Source organism: Mustela nigripes, chromosome 1 (assembly GCF_022355385.1).
Source record: "Mustela nigripes isolate SB6536 chromosome 1, MUSNIG.SB6536, whole genome shotgun sequence".
NCBI lineage: Eukaryota > Metazoa > Chordata > Mammalia > Carnivora > Mustelidae > Mustela > Mustela nigripes.
In genome coordinates this window covers 37,109,762-37,136,050 of record NC_081557.1, presented here as the reverse complement: position 1 = coordinate 37,136,050, position 26,289 = coordinate 37,109,762, and the positions used below count along the sequence as shown (strand labels likewise).

Genomic DNA, 26,289 nt, shown 5'->3' with positions numbered 1-26,289 from the left:
CATTTCAACATGCTTTCCATTAGGATCAGCATGGTATATCTTACCCCACCCTTCACTTCTAACCTATTCACACCTTTACACTAAGGATTTCTTGTAGCGTCTCACTTTTTTATCCAATTTGATGATTGGATAATCTGCCTTTTAATTTAGGTTCTCATATTGCTTACTGCTAATGTGATTATGGATACCATGGAGTCATCTTGAATTTTCTTTCCTATTCACCCATTTGTTCTTTGATCTAACCCCTTTTCTGGATTAACTGTATTGCTCTTAGGATTCCATTTTCTCTCCTTTGTTAGCTAATGAACTATGTATTAAGTGGTTTTAAGGACTGCTTTAGAGTTTATGATACACATTTTTCACTCATCACAGTCTAATTCAAATGCTTTACACCAATGCAAGTATCATGTAACAATCTTACTACAATAGTATTTTTCTTCCTTCTGCATTTTATTATTACCTTTTACCTCATAATAGGCAGTTACTATTTTTGCTTTAAACATCCAATTATATTTTAAAGAGATTTAAATAACAATAAAAGTAATTTATATTTGCCCAATGACTATCATTTCTGGTGCTCTTCATTTTTTTTTTTTGTATAGATTCAGATTGCTGTTTAGTATAATTTTCCTTCTTTTCATTTCTTGTAATGCAGGTCTGCTGGTAATGAATCCTCTCCCTTTTGTAGATCTGGGCAAAGTTTTTATTTCACCTTCATTTCTTTTCTTTTTTTTTTTTTTTTTAAGATTTTATTTATTTATTTGACAGAGAGAAATCACAAGTAGATGGAGAGGCAGGCAGAGAGAGAGGAGGAAGCAGGCTTCCTGCCGAGCAGAGAACCCAATGCGGGACTAGATCCCAGGACCCTGAGATCATGACCTGAGCCGAAGGCAGCGGCTTAACCCACTGAGCCACCCAGGCGCCCTCACCTTCATTTCTTAAAAACATTTTTATTGGCCATTTAATTTTAGATGATTTTCTTCTTTCAATACCCGAAAGATGTTGTGCCACTATCTTCCTCTCCCTTGTATCACTGCCCATGAGAAACCATGATGACTGCTGCCATCTTTAGCTCTGTTCCTGTGTTAATAGTTTTCTTTTCCTCTGGTTATCTTTCAGATTTTCTCTTTATCGGTGGTTTTAAACAATGTCATTAAAATGTGTGTGTCCTGTTGTAATTTTCTTCATATTTCTTATGCTCAGGGTTTGCTGAGCTTCTTAGATTCATGTGTTTCACAGTTTTTTTCAAGTCAGAAATTTTTCAGCTATTACTTCTGGCTGTTAATCCCAGCCAGGGTATTTTTCATCTCAGACATTGTAGTTTTAATTTCTTTAAGTCCAATTTTGATCTTTCTCCATCTTCCATGTCTCTACCTACTATATTCAATTTTCAGGGTTTTCTCTAGCTTCTTAAACATATGGAATATAGTCTTAAGAAATATTTAAGGTATTGGGGTGCCTGGGTGGCTCAGTGGTTAAAGCCTCTGCCTTCGGCTCAGGTCATGATCCCAGGGTCCTGAGATGGAGCCTCACATTGGGCTCTTTGCTCAGCAGGGAGCCTGCCTCCTCCTCCTCTCTCTCTCTGCCTGCCTCTCTGCCTACTTGTGGTCTGTCAGTCAAATAAATAAAAATCTTAAAAAAGAAAGAAAGAAAGAAAGAAATGTTTAAGGTATCTGTACACGAATTCTATCTGTGTCATTTCTGGGTCTGTTTCTATTCTTTGCTTTTCCTCCTTATTGTGAATCATATTTTCTTGCTTCTTGCTTGGTTATTTTTAAGTGATGGTTGGGTATTTAACTTTTATCTGTTGAGTTCTAAAAAGTTTATATTCCTATAAATGTTCTTGAGATTTCTTCTGGGATGCACTTATTTGGAAAGTGTGCTCTTTTTTGTTACATAGTACCTACAAAATAGATTTCATCCAGGGCTAATTCTGCCCTACTATTGCAACAAAATCCATCTGAGTACCAATAACCCCAGAATTACAAGGTTTCTCACTCTGGCTAACTAGAACAGGAATTATTCCTAGCCCTATCTGAGCTTGATTGAGCTTGAGTTGTTCCCTTTAGTCTTTTAAGGTAGTTCGTTCTTCCAGTGTAACATTCTATTTCCAAAATTCGGCAACCTCAGTGCAGTATCATTAGTTTATTACATTAATATGTACATCTAATGATTATTTCATAATAGTGGATAACCTTGTTGTGCTCCAAAAGGGCAGCAGATTCTGCACAGCACTGGTATACCCAAGTTTTTCTAGATTTTACACTTTGCTGCCTCTCTTCAAAACAGCTTATATACCATTAGGCCTATGGTTTTGAAATATAAATCAATCAAATCAAGCAAGCAATTAACAAGTAAGGAAGACAAGTAAGAAAAGAAAGCTTCACAGAAGCCAATTTAAAAAGCAAATTCCTTTATTAAATTGACATGGGAAATGCCTTCCTACAAAAATACCTCTGTGTTGTCACAAATTCTCTTCCTTCTTCCTGGGATGCCACCCCTTCTCTCCAAACTCTATACTCATAGTTTGTTCCTTAATAACACTTCAAGACTTAAGCAATCAATAACTTCCCCCTTAGCCTCCATGAGGTTTTGGAACAACACCCCGGAGTTCCCATCATGCCCTACAGTGACCAGTAACAAAACCCTAAACATACTATACTCCAATTCTCAGGTTTGTTCTCCCACTATCCCTACATCACATCCCTTGTAGCTAGGGAGTAAGGCATTATTTGTCTTTGTACGCTCAGAGCCCAAAAGAGTGTATAGTCATTAACTAATAAAGACATATGTTAGGTAGATAGAGTATGACCAATCAAGTAAGTAAATGAAAACATACAGGAAAAAAAATAAAAATAAAAATTAGTATTTGAGACAAGTCAATCAAGAATTACTTTATTAATATGATTTTGATTGAGAAAGGGAAATACATGTCCTTAAGAATTCTGCTATTTGGAAGAAAAAAAAAAATAATTCTGCTATTTGTCTTTCTGTTCATTTATTCTTCCAAAAGGTACCTTGCCCCATCCCTCCTTCATAATGTAATTCAGCTACAGAGAATGGCAAATGACCTATCTATACATAGTAAGAAGTAATTAATGACAGAGATGATAAAATAATCCCACTGCTAAGATTATTTACGTGCTTCATTCATGGTCTCCCATCACTGTCTCCTAAGAATCGAGGTCAGTAGAGTTTGTACACGAATTTCTGGTCAAGGAATCTCTAACCACATATAAAGCTGCTCTTGAGCTCACTGGTGTAGCATTATTTTAACTAAGAAACAGAAATAGCATTGCTGCCATCAAAGCAAACAAAAAAGCACAAAAAGAATATTGCAGGGAACAAAGAATGCCACGTGTGTAGATAGAGAACTACACAAATAAGATTTCCTAGAGGTTCCCCAACCCGGAGAATTTTATAAAGGTACCAAATACTAAAGTTTATCTCCTGGATATTTTAACTTGGTAGGTCAGCACTACCCAAAAGTGTTTTGTTTTAAACAAAAAAGGTGAATCTGACTGAAAAAATTCACAGATCTGCATTTGGGAACCTCCAGTGGTTTCACTTCAAAGGCACAAATAAGTATTAGAAGACAACCACACTAATGAGTTTATCTAGTACTATGTATTTCCAAATAGAGAAGAGCAAGATAAGAATGATGAGAGCAATTTTATTAATCTGGCTTTAGTAGGAATAGACCAAAACATGTGCAATGCTCACACAGATGTGTCTAGTTAATAAATAACCTAAGTCTGCAGAAGCAAAACGTGTTTTTGTTTTATTTTCAAAAATATCGATTGTATAGAAAGAATCATCAAATTAATACATGGTTTGATTCACTGATGCCTTGAATCATTCATTCAGCAAATATCTATTGAGTACTTACCTTTGTTGTATGTGCTAAGGACAAAGCATGAACAAAACTAAAGGGTGAAAACTGAGAAGCGCTCAGGCTACTTACACTCAATGGTTTACAAATCTTTTAGATGCAGACAAGGTACAAACAGATAAGGCAAGAAGAGACCCTTAATACCACTGGGGGTTCCAGCGATGTCTTTTTCCTAGGAGGCTTACAGGGGCATATTATGGTCAAGGTACTAACAAACAGATTGGGGGTTAGAACACTTAGATATTATTGTAAGTATAATGGGCTCCCTTCTCACATTAACAGAAAGCCACTAGCACCTAACAAGGGGGAAAGGAGATGGGGAAGCTAAGGTAAGCTGGGAGAGAAGACAGAGGAAAAGCAAACAAAACAACAACAACAAAAAAGCAAAACAGTCTGTTTCTACACAGGGCTGAGTCAGGACAAGGAACCTGAAACTAGAGATAGCACCAAGTCAACAATCCAAGCCCACGTACTGCTGTATTAAATTTCAGATTCAGTGTGCTATCATATTTACCCACTTTAACATTTTAGTAAGCACAAACAAGTCATTTACTTATGTTTTCTTCCTACATCTCTGAAAGGATAAACAAAATGATCAAAGTATCTCTAAGGGGCTAGGTGCGTGGTAACGTTAACCAAACTCTTTTTATTTAATGTAAACTTCAGTGACTTTGTTCTTTCTGTTGCTCTGTCATTAATGTCTAGAAAAAAGGTTCAATAAATATTGGATGGATGGATGGATGGATGGATGGATGGATGGAAGGAAGAAGCCAAATCTAGAGATACAGAAGCCAGAAGAAAGTAACCAAAATCTCTGATCTCCCCAGATGGGTTCAGAATTTCAGGAACCAGTAGGAAGAATGCCCAGGGCTGACCCACTGATTCCAAAAACATGGAGAACTGGCATTTGTTACCTAGCTAGAAACTAGAAAAAGTCCACAAATGATTGTGTCTAAGACAAAGGCAGAAAACAATGAACTGGTTCATTAACTTAGCAAGTCAGACTGGTTCCTGAGTAAAAATGTTTTAGGGGTGATGACCAAAAAAGTAAGCATTTCTGAACAGGGGAAAGAAATCTTTATGGGATCCCTGTGGCCTGTCCAGGGTGTTGGTAAAGCAAGGCAAGGTGCCAAGACATTCTGGACAACACCTTTACTTCTGAAAAGACTTTACAAAGGTAAAAAAAAAAAACCTTTAGCATAGCGCCTTCATTTCAAATGTGCTGTGCACGGTCCTCAAAGGCTGGAAAGTGAAGCATGATGGTCTTTATACACCCAGAGCCTTAGAAGAGGGTGTACCTGAGCCCTAAGACACCAGAGAGAGAGAAGGGAAGATGAGCAAAGGGAGAAGGAAGAGGCAAAGGTTCCACTGTCCCAGAGCTAAGTAAACACAGTGTTTCAAAAATGAGCGTGTGAGTAACTGTGTCAAATGTTACTGATATCTGCGTAAATTGTGACCTTGACTCGGGCACTGCATGCCTTGGGGTCAGGGCAAGCAAGAATGGCAGGAAAGAGAGGAGAGAGAGCAAGTGTAGATAACACTTTCAACGAGTTCTGTGTGACAAGAAGCAGCAGAAAGGTACACAGAGAAGAATGTGAGATTAAGAACAAGCTTTTGCTGTAGTTACAGATTGTTTTAAAGAGGAGAGCCAAACTGGTGGGAACGATCATGAGGCAAAGAAATGGGAAAAACTGGAAGGGGACGCAGTGCCTACTAGAGAGGATGGGCACAGATAGGTGAACAGTTTATCCACCTAAATGGGGGAAGGCAGAATTGATGGGGTACATGTGTACTTCGGTTAGTACATGTGGAGGTAGAAATGTGCAGAAATGTCTCAGTGAAATAGGAAAATATTACTCATCATCAGCTGTGAGTGAGGAAGGAGAAGAAAGTGCTGTCAGTTTAAGAATGAGAAAGTGAGTAAGAATCATGCAAACAAGTGGGAAATGAATGGGATGAGGGAAAGGCGGTAGGATTTGCAGCCAGCCAGCACCCAAGGCTCCCGTAAGTGCAGGAGCTGTGCCTGAGTGCAAGGGTGAAGAGGAGATGAAGCAGAAGCCAGAAATCCAGTTTTTCTCAGGGCCTATCCTTCAGAGAGCAGAATCTATAGGAATGAGTGAAAATTAAGCAGTCAGATCTCAGCTACTTGCTCTTCTCTCTTGGATACACACGCTTGAGCTTTCAATGTATACATAATTTATCGTGTATACAGTTTAAAGCAGAGAAATGAATATAGAAGAACTTACTCCAGGCCAACTGCTATCTTCAGGGTGATGGAAATATGAAACTTACCATTCCCTACATTGTTCCTTCTCACCACCTTTGTTTTTTATTTTACTCTGAGAATCTTTTCTCTTATTAAAAGGAAAAAACCTTAGATGAAAAATTTTATAAGCCCACTGTGTGAAACAAAGTCGAAGTGCCATAATATGTTGATAATCTGCAGACATAGGAAACTGTGGCACAAACATGGCATCTTCAGCATAGAGGTGACTTAGAAGTAACTCTGCCCTAGGACCATCACGGCAGGGCCTGTTTGGTCTGGGGGACATGGGCTTCCCCACACTTCCTGGCCTATCACCACCTACACTACAGGAGACCTCCAACTCACCCCAGTCCTCCCATCTATTGTATTACTGGAGCTACGTACAACCACCGAAAGGTGAGAAAAACCTTTCCCATCATCAGGGCAGAAAGCACTCAGGGGCCGGGTAGAAGAGGGAGGGAGGGGAGCCTCTTGCTCATGGCAAAGCTACTTCCCAGTTACTCCCAGATCCAGTGACATATAAAAGTGTTTCTAGTACTAGAAAGGACTGCAAAGATCAGCAGACAGATTCTACTGGCAACTTTTAATAAATACAGTTAGGTTCAGAAACCCTGAAGGAAATGACCCTAAAAATAAAAAAATTCAAAAATAGACGGCCTATCTACTCTTAAGGTTTAAGATGTGAACAATGCCATATTCTAAATTATTTCAAAAAGTTTATACTGGTTTGAAGTGAAGATCAAATTTTTTCACCTTAGGGGTGCCTGGGTGGCTCAGTGGGTTAAGGCCTCTGCCTTCCGCTCAGGTCATGATCCCAGGGTCCTGGGATCGAGCCCCGCATCGGGCTCTCTGCTCAGTGGTGAGCCTGCTTCCCCCACTCTCTCTCTGCCTCCCTCTCTGTATACTCATGATCTATGTCAAATAAATAAATAAAATCTTTAAAAAAAATTTTTTTTCACCTTAACCTGATAATAATACAGATTTTAAAAAGACCTACTAGTAAAATTTATTCTACATCAAATATCACCAGAAAACATTTCTAAATTTTAGCATTGGAACAATAATATTCTCTTAAGCCCACATTTAAACCTGGTATACCTTCAACAAAATTTTACAAATAGAGCACACAAAGATTTGTATTAAATTACAGTTAACTACAAAATGGAAGGCTGCCCTCAGAGGTGTTCTCAACCCATTTTTCCTGATGTTTGCACTTTTCAAACAAAATCTTAAAAAGTAACACAAAGCTATATAAAAACAGAAGACAATTTAAATACCAGCAAAAATTAAGAAACAACTTAAACAATTACATTTCCAGATGTAATTGTTTAGAGGCTAAACCCTGAAATGAAATAAAAAGATACAAAAAGAAACCCCAAGTGATGGAAGAACCTGCACTAATTTACATCTGACCTTGTTCTGCTCACCCACAAAAATATGAGTGGATAATATATACTCCAAATTTTAAAAATTAAATGTGAAATACAAGTGAGTATAATCTAGCTACAACTAAATACTAAAAATCTTCTTCCCTTAGAGGTTATGGTGTTAGATTCTGCCAGTGCAAAGAATGAACAGAATATTCCGTCACTGATGGAACTCAGGAAAAACCCAAATATTGTCATTCAGGCCAAAGCTATTCTCTAAATGAAAGTAATTTAGCATTAACACTGAAAAAACTTGGTCTGTAATAAGGGTAGCTTTAAGATGACCTAACTGAATTAGAGTTTTGGAGATTATCCAAGAAATTATAACATGTGAATGGAGCTAGTACAAATACTCACAGGTTTACAGGGTCCACTGAAGTTCTGTGTAAATGTGTCTGAGAATTCGATATCCCCAGATCTAGTGTGCCACGGTCAGCAGGTTTTCTGATCATGGCACTTTCAGTAGTTTCATGAAACACATCTATTCACCAATTCATCTTTTTGTGATTATCAACAATGGGATTCCCAGCAGCAACATTCCTTCTCACCTGTCTTTGATGATCCAGATCTGCTTTATTACCAATTAAAATCATTGGAAACTCATCACGATCCTTCACTCTGAGAATCTGTCTTTGAAACTTATAGATTTCTTCGAAACTAAAACAGAAACAGACAAATCAATTTGCTCAAATATCAGAACATGGCTAGTCTCACACCCCATTTAGTATCTCATTACTTTATCTTTTTCTCTAAAAACAAGAAGTCCAAATTCAATAAAATAGTGATCTAGGCATGAACAGAAGATCTGTATTTTAATACTGGTACAAACCTGCCTCGATCTGTGACTGAAAAGACCAACAGGAAACCCTCGCCAGTTCTCATATACTGTTCTCTCATAGCTCCGAACTCTTCTTGTCCTGCTGTATCCAGAACTAAAGAGAAAACAATACATGTAACCATGTTCATGTTCTCATCTCATACATGGCTTCCCCAATTAATGTGGGTCCTTCAGAGCACATCACACATAGTGTAATAAAGACATGGAATTCTCCTCAAAGCGCTCTATTCCTGAAATAGAAACAAACACATCTCACAGCAGACAGCTTCAGAGTCATCTTCATCAGTACGGGTTGATTTTATAGCTAGAATACATTAGCATACCAATTACAAGGTTAAAAATACCAAATACATCTAGGCAGATGGAGTCAGATCACCTCTGAAGTCACTTGAATGTTTTAATCTCCTCCACGGAAAGAACTGAAAAAGATACCTGTAAATTCACGAAAGAAATCTTGGTCTACTCCCCACAAACACCACACTTAAAGTGCAGGTGCTAATGTACCTCTTGATCTCTGGGAATGAAAGAATCATGTCAATTAAAAGAACAGGGCTATCTTTTGTGCAGACTTGGAGTGCGTGACCAAGCACAAAACCCTATTTGCTGCTGCCTCTGTGCTAAAAATTCTAAGCAAGTTAACAAATATTCAATCTTTTCTATATTTACTTCACCCATTTTAACATTTGCAGGAAAGCAGGAAGAGCTGAAACTTCATGTTTTTTTTCCCGAATATCCCCCAAAATACAACTTCAACAAGCTACAATGACAAGATTAATTTCACCAGCACAAGGTCAACACAATTACTGTTTTATATTACATTTACTGAGAAATATTTAAATATCCTAAAATGCTGATGCATCAATCAAAACTAATGAAGGAGGTGGGCTTGTGTTCAACACCACCTACGATATTTCCATTGTAGTGTGCAACTGGCAAAATGCCCAAGCTTATGTTTTAAAAACAGGCTATCAAACTATCAAATAAAGGCAGATCACTTACTATCTAGCCGGGCTGCTCTGTCGTCTATCACACACTGCTTTGTGTAGGAATCTTCAATGGTTGGGTCATAATCCGTTACAAAATAGGACTGTAAGAAAAATAATCTTTGTTTTAAATTTATGTTTACTTGCCTATCCAAGTACTAATGTAACTTTATCAAATTCCACTTATCCAGAGTTAACAATGAAATCTGCATTGTATTAAGGTTTATCCTACTATGTTGGCTTCCCACCCAATGAAATCTATTCAGAGCTTCCAAGTAGAGAAAAGGTACTAAATATCTCTGAATTTTCCTATCTGATATATGCAAGAAGACTGCCAAAGACCTACTACAGTTTTTTCATAATTATATACAATAATTTTTTCATAATTATATATACCCAAAATAATATATATCTAGATCTCATGTTCTTCCAAAACTAGAAAAATAGTCAGTTATTACCCAGGTCTATTTGCAACCCAGTTGTAAGCATCAGTCTTGAGAACAAAGCAGTATGAAATAAACGGAGCCAACAAATAGGGATCTGGAAGATTCCATGCCTCGTGTTCATTTCTCCCCTTTTTCCTCACATCCTGTCTTTTTCCCATTCAGCTGCCTTGGGTATTATAAGGAAATGGGATTTCAGAAATTTTTTTTGGTAGGGATCTCAAACTTATTCTTTCACTGATATTTTTGTGGGTTTTTCATCTCAACTTCTATCTCTGTCTTCTTTGGTTAGCAAAGCCTCCAAACTGTTATCTTCTGCAATCATCACCAGAGGAGAGGACAGTTAAGGCATCAGATAAGATGGGAAGAATCTCAGTGAGCCAGTTAAAAATGTTTGTGTATTACGCTTCACAATTTCTTTAAAGGTTTTAAAAAGAAAGCAATGGCAAAAATAAGAATCTGAGAGAACTTATTCCCGCTTCTGACAGAAGGGCACTAACTGGGACACTGACATCATCCTTCTTTTGTTCTGAGCATCTCCTATGCTCTCCCCTCTTGACTGGCTTCCTCAAAGCCTACTTTCCCACTGGCTCATTACCAAATGCAAGGGAATGACTTAGAGGAAGGCAGCTTGATGCTGAGAACCAGAGCTAAAAGGATTCAACCATTCTTCAGGCAAGGCTTCCTAGCAACTGAACCTGCTGGCTCCAGGGACACAGCATTCTTAAGTGACAACCCTCCCTCCTCCCCCAGCATGTATCACAAACATTATAAAGCTACTCAGAAGTAGGCACTCTGAACAAGACAGTAAAGAAACCCCTGGATGGGGAACTGGGGAGAGGATACTGATCTCCTTGCTACTATGACTTGATAAATTTTATGTTTGAAGGCCACTTTCCACATTTTATTTATATTTTAGGATTAACTTTAATCACAGAATTCAGTATCCATAATCCTATTTCCTTTTGGATGGTTTCACTGAAATGCGCGATTTTTTAAACAAAGTCTATAAAAGAAGTATTTACAACAGGAGCAGCTTTTTGAGTAGAAAACCATCTCCATCACCACCCCATCCTTAAAAATTAACAGATACCAAAGCAATACTGAACTTCTTTTTTGGCACCCACATCTCTTCAAAAAGTGGTACAACTGGCAATATTATCTTTGTACAGAGTATTCTAAAAAACTTAAAACTGTAGTCTTTCCCCCAAGCAAGTCAGATAACCATATTGTTTATATCTTTTTAAGATTAGTTTACTTCCTGGCATGCTTTCATCTTGTAAAACCTGAAATTCATTGACTACTCCCAGTTTATACCTAAATGTGCTAAAATGTCCTGCACTGACCCTCTCACTTTATCTGAAAAAACTGAACAAATATTAAATATATTGTAGTTATGCATAATAACAAATTTGTTTGATGTGACTTTTTTTTTTGTACTGTGAGTCAGAACTAAGACATTAACATATATAGACAATTATTGGGTTTAAGCAACTTTGAGGGCCATTAAAATAAATTATTTTTCCTTTTAGAGGCTATGGAAGTTTCACATTTTCTTTGTCCCTTTAGCTCTTGAAACATGATCTTTTTTTTTTTTTTTAAGATCCTATTTATTTATTTGATAGAGAGAGATCACAAGTAGGCAGAGAGGCAGGCAGAGAGAAGAGAGGAGGAAGCGGGCTCCCTGCTGCGCAGAGAGTCTGACGTGGGGCTCAATCCCAGGACCCGGAGATCATGACCTGAGCTGAAAGCAGAGGCTTAACCCACTGAGCTACCCCAGTGCCCTCCTACCCCAACATAATCTTAATGTTGTAAGAATTTTGCCATTTTGCTGACTAACACGGGCACACACTTATTCCACTGACATTTTTAAGACAAACTAATTGCTGGAATTTCTGGATATTTAGGTCCATATATCATCTTCATTGTGTCCTGCTTTCAAAATGTGTCTGTAGGGACCATCATTTTGTTGCTATATATTGATTTTAGGAAGCCAGAAAGCATCTTCCTCCCTCAAAAAATCTATCCAAATAAAATGCTCCAGGGCCTGACTGACAAAGAATCCAAGACCCCCTTCTCTCATAACGCCTGTAAGCCACAGATCAGAATGTGCCTAAAAAGAGCATTCTTCATTGCAGTTAGCAAATATAATCATCAGCTCCCGCCGCAAAGACATACGTATCTGTTACTTAAACCTAGGTACCAGATATTTAAGGCAGCAAATTACCAACAAGAAATCAGTCTCTGGTGATAGACAGTCCTAGATTTGCTACTTTCTAGTTGTAGAACCTGAGACAAATTACTTTACCTTACTAACCTTTAACATCTGTAAAACAGGACAGTAACAAACCCTCCTGGGCCAGATAATTTCAAGTAGTGTCTATAAAGTGCCAAGACATGCTGATGACTGAAAAACGTTAACCACACTGTATTATTTTTGTCACACAATTAGATGGTATGAGTTAGTGTTTTCATTCAAGTATAAAGACTTCTTAATCCTGAGAACAGCTGTAATAATTCCAATCCTGGTTATACTACAGACCAACCATGGCACTTGGCATCTAAATGTGAATCAAGATAAAATCTCCTTATCTGGGGTTTTAGAGATTTTTCCTGGAATCTGAGCAGTAATTACACAGATAATCATGTAAGTAAAAATTCATCAAGCTGTACACAAGATGTGTACATTTTTTGTAATATATACAAATTAGACCTCTAGAAGATACATAAATTTAATGGTTCCCTGCTGTTTACAGGATTCAGTGCTTTCTTTACACAGCATGCAAAGCCTCTAGTTTGATCCATACTGTTCACCAAAAGAAGCCTTATTTTTCACCACTTGAAATCCTCAGCCAATTGCTCTTGCTCTCCTGATTTCATTAGTTTGGTTGACAAGTATTTACAGAGCATCATGGGGACAAGGCCCAACGTTCACAGAGCCCTACATCCAGTGCTGCGATTAGGGGTTTGGGGAGCAGGGAGTGGAAATACACTGGCCAAGAAACTGCAACAGCAAGAAATGTCTATATCATGCTAGTTCAGAGGGCAACAAAATTTAGGGGGCTTAAAGACTGCAATCATGTACAGGAACTATGTGCACATTCACTTATAAACACAGTCCAGCAATTTGCCAGAAAACAGTCTCCATCCTGAAACTGAAGAAGTTGCCAACCATAGTCCAGAAAGGATATTCTATAGCAGAAAGCAAGAAAAAAAAAAAATAGTAGGCACAGTATCGCATAATAGAAGGCAGTAGAGAACACACTGAAAGGGGAAGAAGAGCAGAGAGAAAGTACTTTGCTTTCTTGGTATCACCGGAAAGGATGCATGGAGGAGGACCCTGGCCAGAAACAAAGGGAATGCCTGCTTTCAAAGGGAGGATGCCTGCCAGGTAGTACGAAGGGCAAATGGACATAAGTCTCCTTAAGGTTGTTAAGATTTATGGAGAAAAGCTTAGGATTAGGAAGCTACCTCCATTCAGACAGGAGTCAATTTCCCGTTGATAAAATCTGGTCTGGGTAAGGTTGTCAAAAGCCCTTACTAATGTCAAGAGCATTACGCTGTGATGGCAGGAATAGTATTCCTGATTATTCGCCACTAGATTGCACAAGAGGAATTCTGCTCGGCCTAAGAGAACTGCCAGCTCACTATCTTCCCATTCAAAGAAGCTGCCTTAAGGAAGAAAAGAAGGGGGAAGGACAGGAAAGAGAATGAGCTGAGGCCACTTCTGCATTTAGGGGGCAGGAGTGAAAGCCCACTTTCTCCTGACCCCCTGCTACCGGTGAAAGTGTAGTTCCCAAGCACTGCCACAGAGCGGTGCCTGGTCTACACAATGGGATGGGTAATTTACAGGAGATTTGTGAAAACTCTGTAAACCTAGCACACTGGTTAAGTTTACTGCCCCCTTGCATAGAGAAAGAAGGGGAGGCTAAGATCTAAGGTGCTATTGGGGAGTTGTAAACAAATGAAAGGGCATTTCTAAGCATAGTGCCATTCTCAGGAGAGTCTCAAAAGTCCTCTAAAAACATGGGGTACAGAAAGGAAAGGGAGATTTTCTTTAATTAACATCTAGTTCAGCTCAACCTTCTTCCCGCACATTATATACAGAATCCACATCATGAAATATTCTAGATACAGAATTCTGTGGTTCTCTGCTCCCTTCCATTTCAAGTCAGTATTTTCCTATTCTTAATTCTATCTACAAAACTTGTAAAATTTTTTAAAATCATGATAAAATAAACTAAAATAGGAGATTTCATAAGGGCTCATTTTCTTATAAAGCCTTTGCTGGAGGCAGCACAAGGAAAAGAAGATGTGTATGGGCACCAGAGTCTGAGAAACCTGAAATTCAAACCCAGATGCCATTTCCACTTTCTACCTGTTTTGAGTCCTTGGGGCAACTGATTTAACATCTCTAAAGCCCATTTCTCAACAGAAAGTATAAGCACAGGGATAATTTAAGGAGGGCATATCTCAGTGCCCACTTTAGATGGGGCTCTGGAGGATCATGGGAAAAAAACCTTCCAGAGTGAATTTAGGGGGGTGGCATGAGAAAGCAGATCAGAGGGACGGAAGAGCTGGGGTCGCCAGTGAGCGCCGTGGATGCCAGGTTCTCGGCGGGCTAGGAGTGTCTGCTGAGCTCATGCAGCTTCATCCCACCACCATGTCCTAGCATGCAGGGCCTCTGGGGAGGCAGTGTGGTGGAGTGGAAAGAGCCTGAGATGAAAGTCAGACCAGAGTACAGCGCTCTACTTTTACTACCTGTGGCAAATTAGAGCATCTCATCTTCCAGGTAGTCATGCACAGTGTCCCTCTTTGGAAGGTTTTAACCTAGTTCCATCCAGAAGCTCAAGGAAACACTACTGTCTTCTGAAGTGCAGATTCCTAACTATGTAGTCCTGTTCTTTTCTGCTCTGCTAGGGACCCACAGATTCACATACTATTGCTCATGCTATACCGAACACCAGGGGATACATGTCAAGTTCTCAGAATGATTCGACTAAAGCCTCCCCTATCATTTGTCTTCACTGCAGTCAAATGCTGTACCACTGAGCTATACCCCCTCATTTGTCTTCACTGAAAGGGGCTTAAGAGAAGTATCCTCCTCTCCAGAAGCTGTGTGTGGAGATGGGGAAATACACGGAACACACCACATACTAACAGTTTTCTCCAAAAACATCCTTGTCTTAGAACCCTTAACTCTCCACACTTTTACTTCCTGGAGATAAGGTATGGGCGAAACGTGCAAAACCAATTTAAGGCCCCCCCTCCATGCAAGTCCTTGAAATAGGAGGATAACTTGTTAACTATGGCTTTATTCTCAGCCTCCGAGCTTCAAGAGAAAGTAAAATAGGTTAGAGTTCCAGTTAAAGCCCAATATCCACAGCATAGTTCATGCTTCTTAGAACTTCTTTGAGTTAAGCAAGGTACCCTGTACATAGTTAGAACCTTAAAATACTGGCCATTAGGAAAGCCAATCATTCAGAAGATTGTACTGAGAGGTCAGAAATTGATTTCCCAGAGCACAATGAGGACCTGGTTAGCCATCCATCAGTAGCCTCTATCTGCTAACACAAGAGCAGTGCAAATTCCTCTGGTAACACTAGAGAAGGCTGTAGCAACTTCAGGCAGCTGAGGCCAGAGTCAGGCTCTTCCTGGTGTCACTTTTTAATAGCAGCTGTCAAGTCACAGAGAACCTTTGTTCCCTGCAACACCCTCCCTTATTGTTATGTCAAACGTTTCCAATACGCCTGATATTCCTTCAGGCAAGGACAGTTCTTCCTGACTGAAATTAGTATTTCATTTCATCTAACAAGTATACTTATGGAGATCCCCATAATGGATCCTCCAGGACTCCTAACACAGAATAAAAGGTACCCTAAGTCCAATAATCCTTTTAGTCTCTTTTTAACAAAACTTCGGCCTTCAGGCAATGTGGCTAATTGTCTCAGATTATCCAAAGCCACCCTGTACCTTTCATGTGACTTCTGTGCAGTCTCAGGGGTGCACACCTCCTGTGAAGTACCTGGTTGCAAATCAGTGGGCCTGGTATGCAACAAGAAAAAGTACAGTACAGTCAAATTATAAACTGCTTCTATTTCAAAAGTTTGTTTCTATGTCAGTTAGTTGGTGCTCATTTCCCCAGGGAAAAACTATTCTCATCTGTGTTTAGGTCTGTAAGGCCAGACCACAAAAGCTACCAGTGAAATACAGTCCTGAGCCATATTAACCCTGAGTTCTATTCTAATCTCTATAGAAGAGGCATTTGGCCCAAGAGACAGAGAGGGAATTTCCTTTCCTTTCCCAATGTAGAGAGCCAGGCCAAAGCGACACCAAGAAGAAGGGAAAGCCTGTCTTTGGGGCACCCCTTAGACACCCCAGCTACGCCATCCTGCCCTAACTCTCTGCTACCTCATTCTTATCCTAGCATTTGCTTCCCTCTGATAACATTCTAGGTACAAAACCACTTAACTATCTGCCAACTGTTCCTTCCACTTTCCACTCTCAAATTGACCCTAACAGTCCCCTCAGGAGAGACAGAGCTCACCCAGAGACACGAGGTGGGAAATGATCAATCCAAATTAGAGCGCGCTGCAGCAGGAGTTCACCCCAACCCTTCCACTGATGCTTGTTCTTTTAAAAAGCAAAATTCTAAACCAAAATGAATCTTTAGTAACATTTTCAGCACAGGTCAAAAAGAAAAAGAAAAGCTTCAAACTCTGTGAAAGGAAAATTATTCAGGGAGGTAAACCACCATTTCATGATGTCAGCTCCCCAAAGGGAGTGTCAGCTTACTGTTCGAAGCTTTTATCCTTCCAAACCCAAGGCTCAAAAGGAAAGAAGGGAAGAGAAAGGTTTTCCTCTTTCTTCTTTCACTTCCCTCCACCAACCCTATCAGAATTTGTAAAACTAACCTATTGGATGGACAAAAATGTTTAGTTCACAGTACCAGTGAGGTGATTTTTGATAAAGGGAACTGAGGGCCCTGCCATGGCAACAGCCACTGTTCATATATACACAGACCATCGGTAGGTACAAGCCTAACTCAGGTACTGCTTACACAACAACACACTCCTCCCTCAGAGCTGCCATAGTATTTAGAAACCAGCTGGCAAAAGTAAGCCAGTGGCCTTTATCATGCAGCATAATAGAGCTTATTTTCCTTGTCTGAACTTAGTATTCATTTGCTTTCATCCTCCAGTAACTGCAATCTAATTCTGAAAAATAATGTACAAAGCCTAAATGAAGTTTTAAGGACAAGACTTAATTTTCTTAAAGCACAGTGACAATTGGCACAGACAGAAGTAATAAACAAAAGGCCATATAAGCCTGTGAATGGTATGTACACATTAATAGCTCATACTATCCCCATGGGAAATCTGAATAAATCCCATGACATTCCTTTTAACACACCAGGTCTTGATTGAGTCTTTGGGTTCTTGCCTTGACTGGACCTATCTCCTAGGGAATTTCCAGATCCACCCTATCCTCTCCATCCTGACAGCTATTGACTTAGTTCTAAGTTAGCCTTCCTTACCTCCACCCTTATGTGGACCAAACCTGCCTAAACAACGTTAACACTGGCCTCTGTGGAACATTTCCGATGAAGACGATAGTCCTTGACCTCTGGAACATGCAACTGTTCAGGCCTCCCCTGGATCCTATTTCTGTAGATCTGTATCCTTTCCTCTTTATATCAGGGTCCTCCCGGTGATGGGGGTCCCCACCAGAAAGACCTTGGGCCCAATACGGATTTAGGCAGGAAGCATTTTCAAACATTACAAGATCCACAGTCAAGAGTTTCAGCATTGTTAGTTCTTACTCATCTGACCTTGGCAGGACAGTAACAGTAGCTGATAACTGCTACTGTTTTATTCCCAACCCAGACATCACCATCTTTCCTCCCTCTTCTCAGGACTTTCCCAATCAACATGCGTTCCTGCTCTTATAATTGGCTGCTTCTACCCTTAACTCTTTTCTTATACAGATAATCTGCTACATACGTAATCCAGGCCATTCCTAGAACTAGGGCCACTTTTTGTTTTTAAGAGCATTACTGGAATATAATTCACATACCAGAAAATTCACCCATTTAAAGTACACTGGTCAACAGTTTTTAGTAATTCACAAGGTCCTGAAACGGTCATCAAGATCTAATTCCGGAACATTTTCATCAACCCCAAAAGGAATCCACAACCCTCAGCAGGCATTTCCCTTCTCTCCATCCCCTCCCAACCTTAGGGCCACTAAACCAACAATCAATCTACTTTCTGTCTCTATCAACATGCCTGCTCAGGACATTTCATATAAATCCAATCATGTAATATCTGGTCTTTTTGTGTCTGGCCTCTTTTACTTATTAGCATATGTTTTAAACATCCATCCACGTCACAGCACACATCAGTACTTCACTTCTTCTTTTGCTGTGGTGCATCGCCATATGAATAGATCATACCATATTTACCCATCCATTGGATAATGGACATTGGAATTTTTTTACATTTTGACTATTATAAATGATGCTGCCATGAACATTCATGTACAATCTTTGGGGTGAACATATCTTTTCACTTTTCTCGCGTACATTTCTAGAACTGGAATTGCTGGGTCATGCCGTTAATTTGAAGTACTGCCAAACTCTCTTCCGAAGTAGGTGTGCCATTTTACATTCCCATGAGCAGTGTCTGAGGGGTCTAACTTCTTAGTATCTTCACCAGTACTTGTCACAGAACATGTGTCTTTTTGATTCTAGTCATCCTAGTGGATGTACAGTAATATCTCCTTAAAATTTTTTTAAATAATTTTTTTGTAACCTCTACACCCAATGTGGGGCTCAAATTTATAATCCTGAGATCAAGATTCATATGCTCTATCAAATGAGCCACCCAGGTGCCCCTCCTTGCAGTTCTGACTGAAATTTCCATAATGGGATGTTGAGTATCTTTTCACATACTTACTGGCCATTTGTGGACCTTCTTGGGAGAAATGTCTGTCCAAATCTTTGCCCCCTTTTAAACTGCATTCTCTTTTTACTGTTCAGTTTAAGAGTTCTTTATATATTCTAGATAAAGGGACACCTGGGTGGCTCAGTCAGTTAAGTGTCTGCCTGCCTTCAGCTCTGGTCAGGATCCCAGGGTTCTGGGATCGTATTCTGCATAGGGCTCCTTGCTCAGTGGGGAGCCTGCCTCTCCCTCTGCCTGCTGCTTCCCCTGCTCACGCATGCGTGTGCACACATTCTCTCTCTCTAACAAATATAATCTTTTATGTATATATATATATGTGTGTGTGTGTGTGTATATATATATATATGATGTATATGTATATATATGTATGATGTACATGCATCATTTGCAAAATTTTTTCCCATAGCCCCACTACTTCAAAGTCTTCCCGCTATGAATTAGCACACAGTTCCTTAACCTCTACCCTGGGCCAAAGTCCTGTTACCCACCAACAATCTGCCTTAATTCCAACTTCTATATACCCAGATTTGTGGGTAATATCTGCCCTTGTGCTCCATCACCAACTACACTATCCTTTTACTTTATGATGGTTCTGCTGCGCTGACTGCTGCCTAGAACAAAACTTCCATTATACCCACTCCACTAACACCCAACCAGCCCACCACAAGCCTGAACTTTCCTCATCACACTGAACTTCCTCTGCCTATACCATGCCCTAGCACAGTTCCCCTGTGCCAGTTTGTGGCATCACCCTACTTCATCAAATCCAATAAGATGCCATTGATTTTAAGACCAACATTATCTCATATGCCAAGAAAGGAAGGGAAAAACAACAACAACAACAACACCAAAACAACTACAGCATGTCTTTGACTATGAGCCTCTCAATGTCAAAGATACTAGAATGTAGAGGAAAAATGTTTTCTTAGAATTAATGAAATACAGTAGCTTTAGACAACAATTCCATAAGGCTGGTATTGTTGCTCTAGATGAGATCACTGAGGCTTAGCGGTTCCATTACTTGCCAAATGTCACAAAGTCAGTAGACTGGTAGAACACAGATCCAAATTCAGGTCTGACTCCAAAGCAATACTGCTTCCATTACACTTTCTTTAATCTGTCATATTAACATCAAAGCATACAACATGCACCAGTTTAAAAAATAAATTCTGTCACTCTTAAAGTAACTTATTTTTAAAATTATAAACTGCTATTGCCAAACAGAAAAAGCAATTAAAAGGTCTTTCATTCAATATGAAAACACTCCATTTCTACATTAAGAATAAAGGCCTAAAAAATATATATATATATCCATTTTATATACACATACATAAAAGAATAAAGATCTAAGGATGGTAATATAAGAAACATATGCTCTTTGATCTAGCAATTTCACTTCTAGAAATGTATCCTACCAACACATCTGTACATATAAGAAATGACATGTGCAAGGTCATTGATTATTGAATTTTTTTTTAATCTAAAAGACTGGAAACAACTTAAACGTCCTTCAGTAAATGACTGCTTAAATTATGAAGCACTCGTTCAATATGAATGCTGCTATTAAAGAAAAGAATGACTTCATGTACTAATAATATAGAGGAATCTGCAAGATATGTTGTTAAATAAACACAGTTTACCTATTTGCTTTATTGCGCATAAAGTATCTCTGGAAGGTATCATTACCTATGGGAAGAATCCAACCTGGAAGTTGTGAGACAGGAGTGGGAGGGAAATTTTTTGTTGGTTTTGAAATCTGAAACATGTGAATCAAGGGGAAATACTAGGTGGATTCAACACAAACTCTTTAGTAATAAAAGCTGAGCATGTGAGTCTGAAGAAGCCTGGAGTCTAGTCCCAGCTCTGCAACAACCAGGTAAGTGCCCCTGGAGGAGTCAACCTCCTTCTTGGCTCCTAGGGTAAATGAGGAATTTGCTCTGTCTGATCTTTTAAGACTCCAGCTTTCTAATTTCATTAGGACATACTTAGCTCCTATTCTATAACAAACAGAATTTGTAGGTTCTATCACAAATTCCTTTGTTTTGGGGCACCTGGGTGGCTCAGTGGGTTAAAGCCTCTGCCTTCAGCTCAGTTCATGATCCCAGGGTCCTGGGATCGAGCCCCGCATCAGGCTCTCTGCTTGGCAGGGAGCCTGCTTCCCTTCCTCTCTCTCTGCCTGCCTTTCTGCCTACTTGTGATCTCTGTCAAATAAATAAATAAAAATCTTAAAAAAAAAAAAGAAAAGAATTCCTGTGTTTTATGTGTGTGTTATAACAGAAAGAATATCATGGTTTAAAATCAGGAAGGTATCCTTACAGCTCTAGCTACCACTAGTTTCTAGCTATAGAATTTGCAGCAAATCATACCACTAAGTACTATTACCTGGGAAGCTGAGGTTCTAGCTATCTTCACAAGTCTGTTACAAGGAGTCAAATCAGACACCCAAAAATTTTCTGAGGTTTTTACAGCACTATGTGAAATGTAAAATGTGTGTGTGTGTGTGTCTGTGTGTGTGTGTGTGTAGAGAGAGACAGAGAGAGAGAGAATGAATCCCCCTTCACGTATTATAAATGAAGTAAAAGAAAAAACATGGGTTTTGGAATCTGTCAGGCCTGGATATCTCACTTAACTGATATGTAATCTTGGGAAGGTTACTTAAATAAATCTTAAATCTCAATTTCCTGACCTATCAGATGGCCACAGTGATTCTCATTTGAAAGGGCTATTGTGGAGATTAAATAACACTTAAAAAAAAAAAAAAAAAAGATTAAATGACACTGTCGAGTACCCAGTACACAGCTTAGCCCAAAACAGGCATTTAAAATTTGGTTCTCGGGCGTCTGGGTGGCTCAGTGGGTTAAGCCACTGCCTTCGGCTCAGGTCATGATCTCAGGGTCCTGGGATCAAGCCCCATATCAGGCTCTCTGCTAAGCAGGGAGCCTCCCCCCGCCCCCCACCTGCCTCTCTGCCTACTTGTGATCTCTGTCAAATAAATGAATAAAATCTTTAAAAATAAATAAAATAAAAAATAAAATTTGGTTCTCTTAAAAAAAAAGTTTGGTTCTCTTGGAGCACCTGGGTAGCTCAGTCAGTTAAGCGTCTGCCTTCAGCTCAGGTCATTCTTCCAGAGTCCTGGGATCGAGCCTTGGATCTGGCTCCCTGCTCAGCGAGGAGTAGGCTTCTCCCTCTCCCTCTGCCACTCTCCCAGCTTGTGCTCTCCCCCTCTCACTTGCTCTCAAATAAATAAAGAAAATATTTTTTAATCAATCAATCAATAAGACCTGTTTTTCTTCCTTTCCAAACTTAGAAACAAAGGCTGCCCCATAAAGCAGGTAGCTGACCAACTTGCTTCCAGCTGTAACTTTTGCTCCCCAGGGCCTGGCTGGTTACTTTCTCTTTTCATTTCCTTTCCCTTCTATCTACTGCTACCTACAAATATCCTAAAACTTGTCTTCGTTTCTTATCTCACAGAACGGAGAATGAATGGTCTGCTAGAGCAAAACTGGAAGTAAAGGAGTTGGTAATTTTCACAGTCCATATTTTACTAAACTTTAAAAAAAAAATTCCACATGATGGGTGCCTGAGTGGCTCAGGTCATGATCCCAGGGTCCTAGAATCAAGCCCCACATCAGGCTCCCGGCTCGGCTAGAAGCCTGCCTCTCCCTCTCCCAGCCATTCCTTCTGCTTGTGCCTGCTCTCGCTCTCTCTCTTTCTCTCTCTGCCAAATAGACAAATAAAATCTTAAAAAAAAAAAAAAATTCCACATGAATCCTGCTTAGGGTCATTCAGTGACACACTCAATGTACAAACGCTAACCAAGCAACTATGATGTGTCAAGAGCAGAGGATGAGATCTCAGCTCTCATGGGGCTGGCAGTTTTGTGAAGGTTGACCATCAACATATAAATAAGCAAAACAGATATAGGAAAGGGTATGTGAACTCTAAAGGAAAATGAAGGGGGCTGACAGCAGCAGGAACCAGCAAGGAGAATGTGATATTGCATAAGAGAGCCATGAAGGGCTTCGCTGGCAATGTGACATTTCAGAATAAAATCCTAGATCGGTGGAAGGAAGTCAGCCATGCTGTTACATGGGGGAAGATCACCGCCCGCAGGCAGAGAGAATTACGTTAAAGGTAGTAAGATGGGAAAGAGGGTGACATGTCTGAGGAACAGCAAGGAGGCGAGTGTGCCTACAACAGAATGAATGACAGGGAAAACAGCACATGAGTTCAGAAAGTTAACAGAGGCAGTTAAAGCCTTGTAGGCCATGGTTAAGGACTTGGATTTTATTCTAAATAAAATAAAAGGCACGGCAGAGTTTGATGCTCTGATCTTATTCTATACTGGCTATTGCCTTCCTTTCCCAGTCTTGCTATGCAAGGGAAGATGTCTTCTTTCTGATACTTCCTTTCACTGGGATTAGCCAAGAACCACCCCACAGTGGCAATCAAAGCAGGGTGTATGTACACTTTGCTTACGACCCCCTTTAAGATGTTGTGGCAAAAGATTTCTATTGATTCAAGGAGGAAAAAAAAGTGAAAGCACTTCAAACATATTTAGGAAAATGTAGGTCAATTATACTTGAAAGTTATTTCAGCAATATATTTTTTAATGTGCTTTATCATTTCATAGGAAGATATAAATGAAGAATATTAACACTGTAATATGGATCTGAAGAGTACCCATGGTCTATTAAGTTCATTCATTCAACAAATATGTGTTGAGTATTTACTGCATAGAGTTGGTACAGTCCTAAGTAAGAATAAAACTGATGTGCTCCTGGAGCTTGTGGAGCTTACAACTTAGTAGCGGAGACAATACAGAGCAAGCAGAATAAAGATGACAGTTTATTTTTTGAGAGAGAGGGAGGTGAGAGGCAGAGGGAGAGAGAGAATCCCAAGCAGGCCTGAACTTACAATCCTGAGATCATGACTGAAATCAAGAGTCGGACGCTCAACCGACTGAGCCACCCGGGAGGCCCCAAGATGACAATTTTTGAAATAAGTACTATAAAACAAAACAGACTCCTGTGGATAGTGAATGACTAGAAGAAGGGGCTTGTTTTTTAAAATTACATTACCAAATACTGTAGCCATGGGTCTACAGCATGACTGAACTTGCGGGGGCGGGGGGTGCTTACTGACCCTCTTATCCTAATAATAAGAACTAAATTTCTCATGGCTTTCATCTCTAGGTGGGAGGAGAATGCTCTCACCAGAAGTTCTCTCCAAACCACATGCCAAAAGGATGGGCCAGCACTTTTCAGAAAGTGGCTCTGTCTCCTCTCACCCAAAACTACTCTTCTTCTGATTGTTTAACCTCATTTATCCACCCAGCAATTCTTTCTATGAAATCCCTCCTTCAAATCAGACTAGATCAGTGGATAAGTTTAAACTCCTTTAAGTGGAGATAAACATGGCTCATATCAAAAGGAAGCATATAAACAACCATCTTACAAAAATCCCAAATATGTAGATTTTAAAAGTCAAGAGCTAAAAGACATGTGTTCATAGAATTTAAGACTCTGCTCACGCCATTTAAAGTTGCAAATTATAGCTTGTCTATATGCGCACAGCCTAATTTCACAGTACATACGCCACATCAATTGCAAACCACACGAAGAAAAAACAAACATGTAACTAAATTTTGAATCACATTTCTATGTACATAGGTCAGATACTATTCTTCCCTTCAGTAAGAATACTTTTACAGTGCTCATTAGCAAATTCAAGAAAAGGTTTTACTCACTGCCATAGGTTGAACTGTGGCACCCGGAAAGATGCCTAACTTCTAACACCCTGGTAGTTGTGATGTGACCTTATTTGGAAATAGGGTCTTTGCAGGTACAATTAAGTTAAGGATCTCCAGATAGATCATCATTAGACTTAAGTCAAATGGTTCTATCTTCATAAGAAAAAAAAATAGAAGATTTGAGGCACACAAACACAGACAAGACCCAGAGAGCAAACCACATGAAGGCAAAGACCGATCAGAGCGATGGGTCCACAAGCCAAGGAAGACCAAGGGCTACCAAAAATCACCAGAAGCTGGGAGATAAGCATGGAAGGGGATTCTCCCTCCGAGTCTCCGGAAGAAACCAACTCTATCACTAACCTGACTTTAAGGTTTTGGCCCCCTGAACTGTGAGAGAATACATTTCTGTTGTTTAAAGCTACAACATTTGTGGTAATTTGTTATAGAAGACCTAGGAATCTAATACATTCACCTATAAAATTTGAACTCTCCCTTCTTGCAATTAATTTTTTGTATGTAGTTTACAGCCCAAGAAAAATGGAGGATAAAACAGATCTTTTTCTATTCACAAACTATTAGAACTCAAAAACTGAGCTGCCTTCACAATACCAGCATTACAATTTATTACAAGGAGATATACATAGATCACAAAGTAACAGTTTCTGTTGTTAGTTTAAAAAAAAAAAACCATACACACACAAAGTCACAGAAGGTAAATGAATTTTTTTTTAAGATTTTATTTATTTATTTGACAGACGGAGATCACAAGTAGGCAGAGAAGCAGGCAGACAGAGAGGAAGAAGCAGGCTCCCAGCTGAGCAGAGAGCCCAATGCGGGCCTTGATCCAGGACCCTAGGACCATGACCTGAGCCGAAGGCAGAGGCTTTAACCCACTGAGCCACCCAGGCGCCCGGTAAATGGATTTTAATGGTTCGAAGTTTCTAAAGTTTGAGGAAAGTAGTCAAAAAGAAATGATCAAAATTACCAAAGAGAAATATATATAAATTCATATAATAATAACAAATTAGTCATATTATTTTTAGTTTAGTCTTTTAATTATAAAATAACTATGTCCCCATTGTAGAAATTTTGGGAAATCGTAAGAAAAAAATCTTTATACTCACCTTTAGAATCAAATTTAGTCCTCACAATTTCTCACCTTAATTGCTCAAATAAGGCCCATCATTACAGGCCTTTGTTTACAATCAAGTTTGTATGGCAGTTACACAACTATGAAATTGAGAGTTTACAATGGAAATTCTGATCTAATTTTAACATAAGCCTTATAATTGAAACACACAAATGGGAACTACAAGGAGAGGCTATTGTCATGGGGGTTTCCGACAAGGTGCTTTCCCTTGATCATTTTGGGTCCTAAACTGTTCTGGTCTCTAATCATAATTTACATATCAAGCAAGCCCTCAATTTTAGAAATAATATTTTTAAGGAAGAAAAAGCAATAGGTAGAGATCGAAATACTAACAGATTTTATTCAAGAGTTTTTGAATAATCTCCCCCATTTCACTTTCATTTTATTTTTCAAAAATAAGTAATCAAATAGATGGCACAAAAAGCAGGCAAAGAGGAATATCCAATAGCTGCCACACAACAGTGAAGATTAAAACACTGATAATGAAAATTTTTGCCAAACCAAATCTCTCAAACGCAGGTTAAGCAGTGATGTTTTTGTTGAAAACAAAAATTTCACTACCTCTAGGGACA

General features: G+C 39.3%; 1 protein-coding gene across 2 annotated transcripts in view; it reads right to left on the bottom strand.

The window, feature by feature from the left end:
• RRAS2 (RAS related 2) overlaps positions 1–26,289 on the bottom strand; it is a 71,299-nt gene that overhangs the window by 6,452 nt on the left and 38,558 nt on the right. For both annotated transcript variants that reach the window (XM_059407962.1, XM_059407955.1), the window contains exons 2-4: positions 9,423–9,510; positions 8,415–8,517; positions 8,134–8,242 (exon numbers count right to left, since the gene is read on the bottom strand). In XM_059407962.1, the coding sequence (XP_059263945.1) occupies positions 8,134–8,242; positions 8,415–8,517; positions 9,423–9,510 (300 nt within the window). The remainder of the gene's footprint in view (positions 1–8,133; positions 8,243–8,414; positions 8,518–9,422; positions 9,511–26,289) is intronic.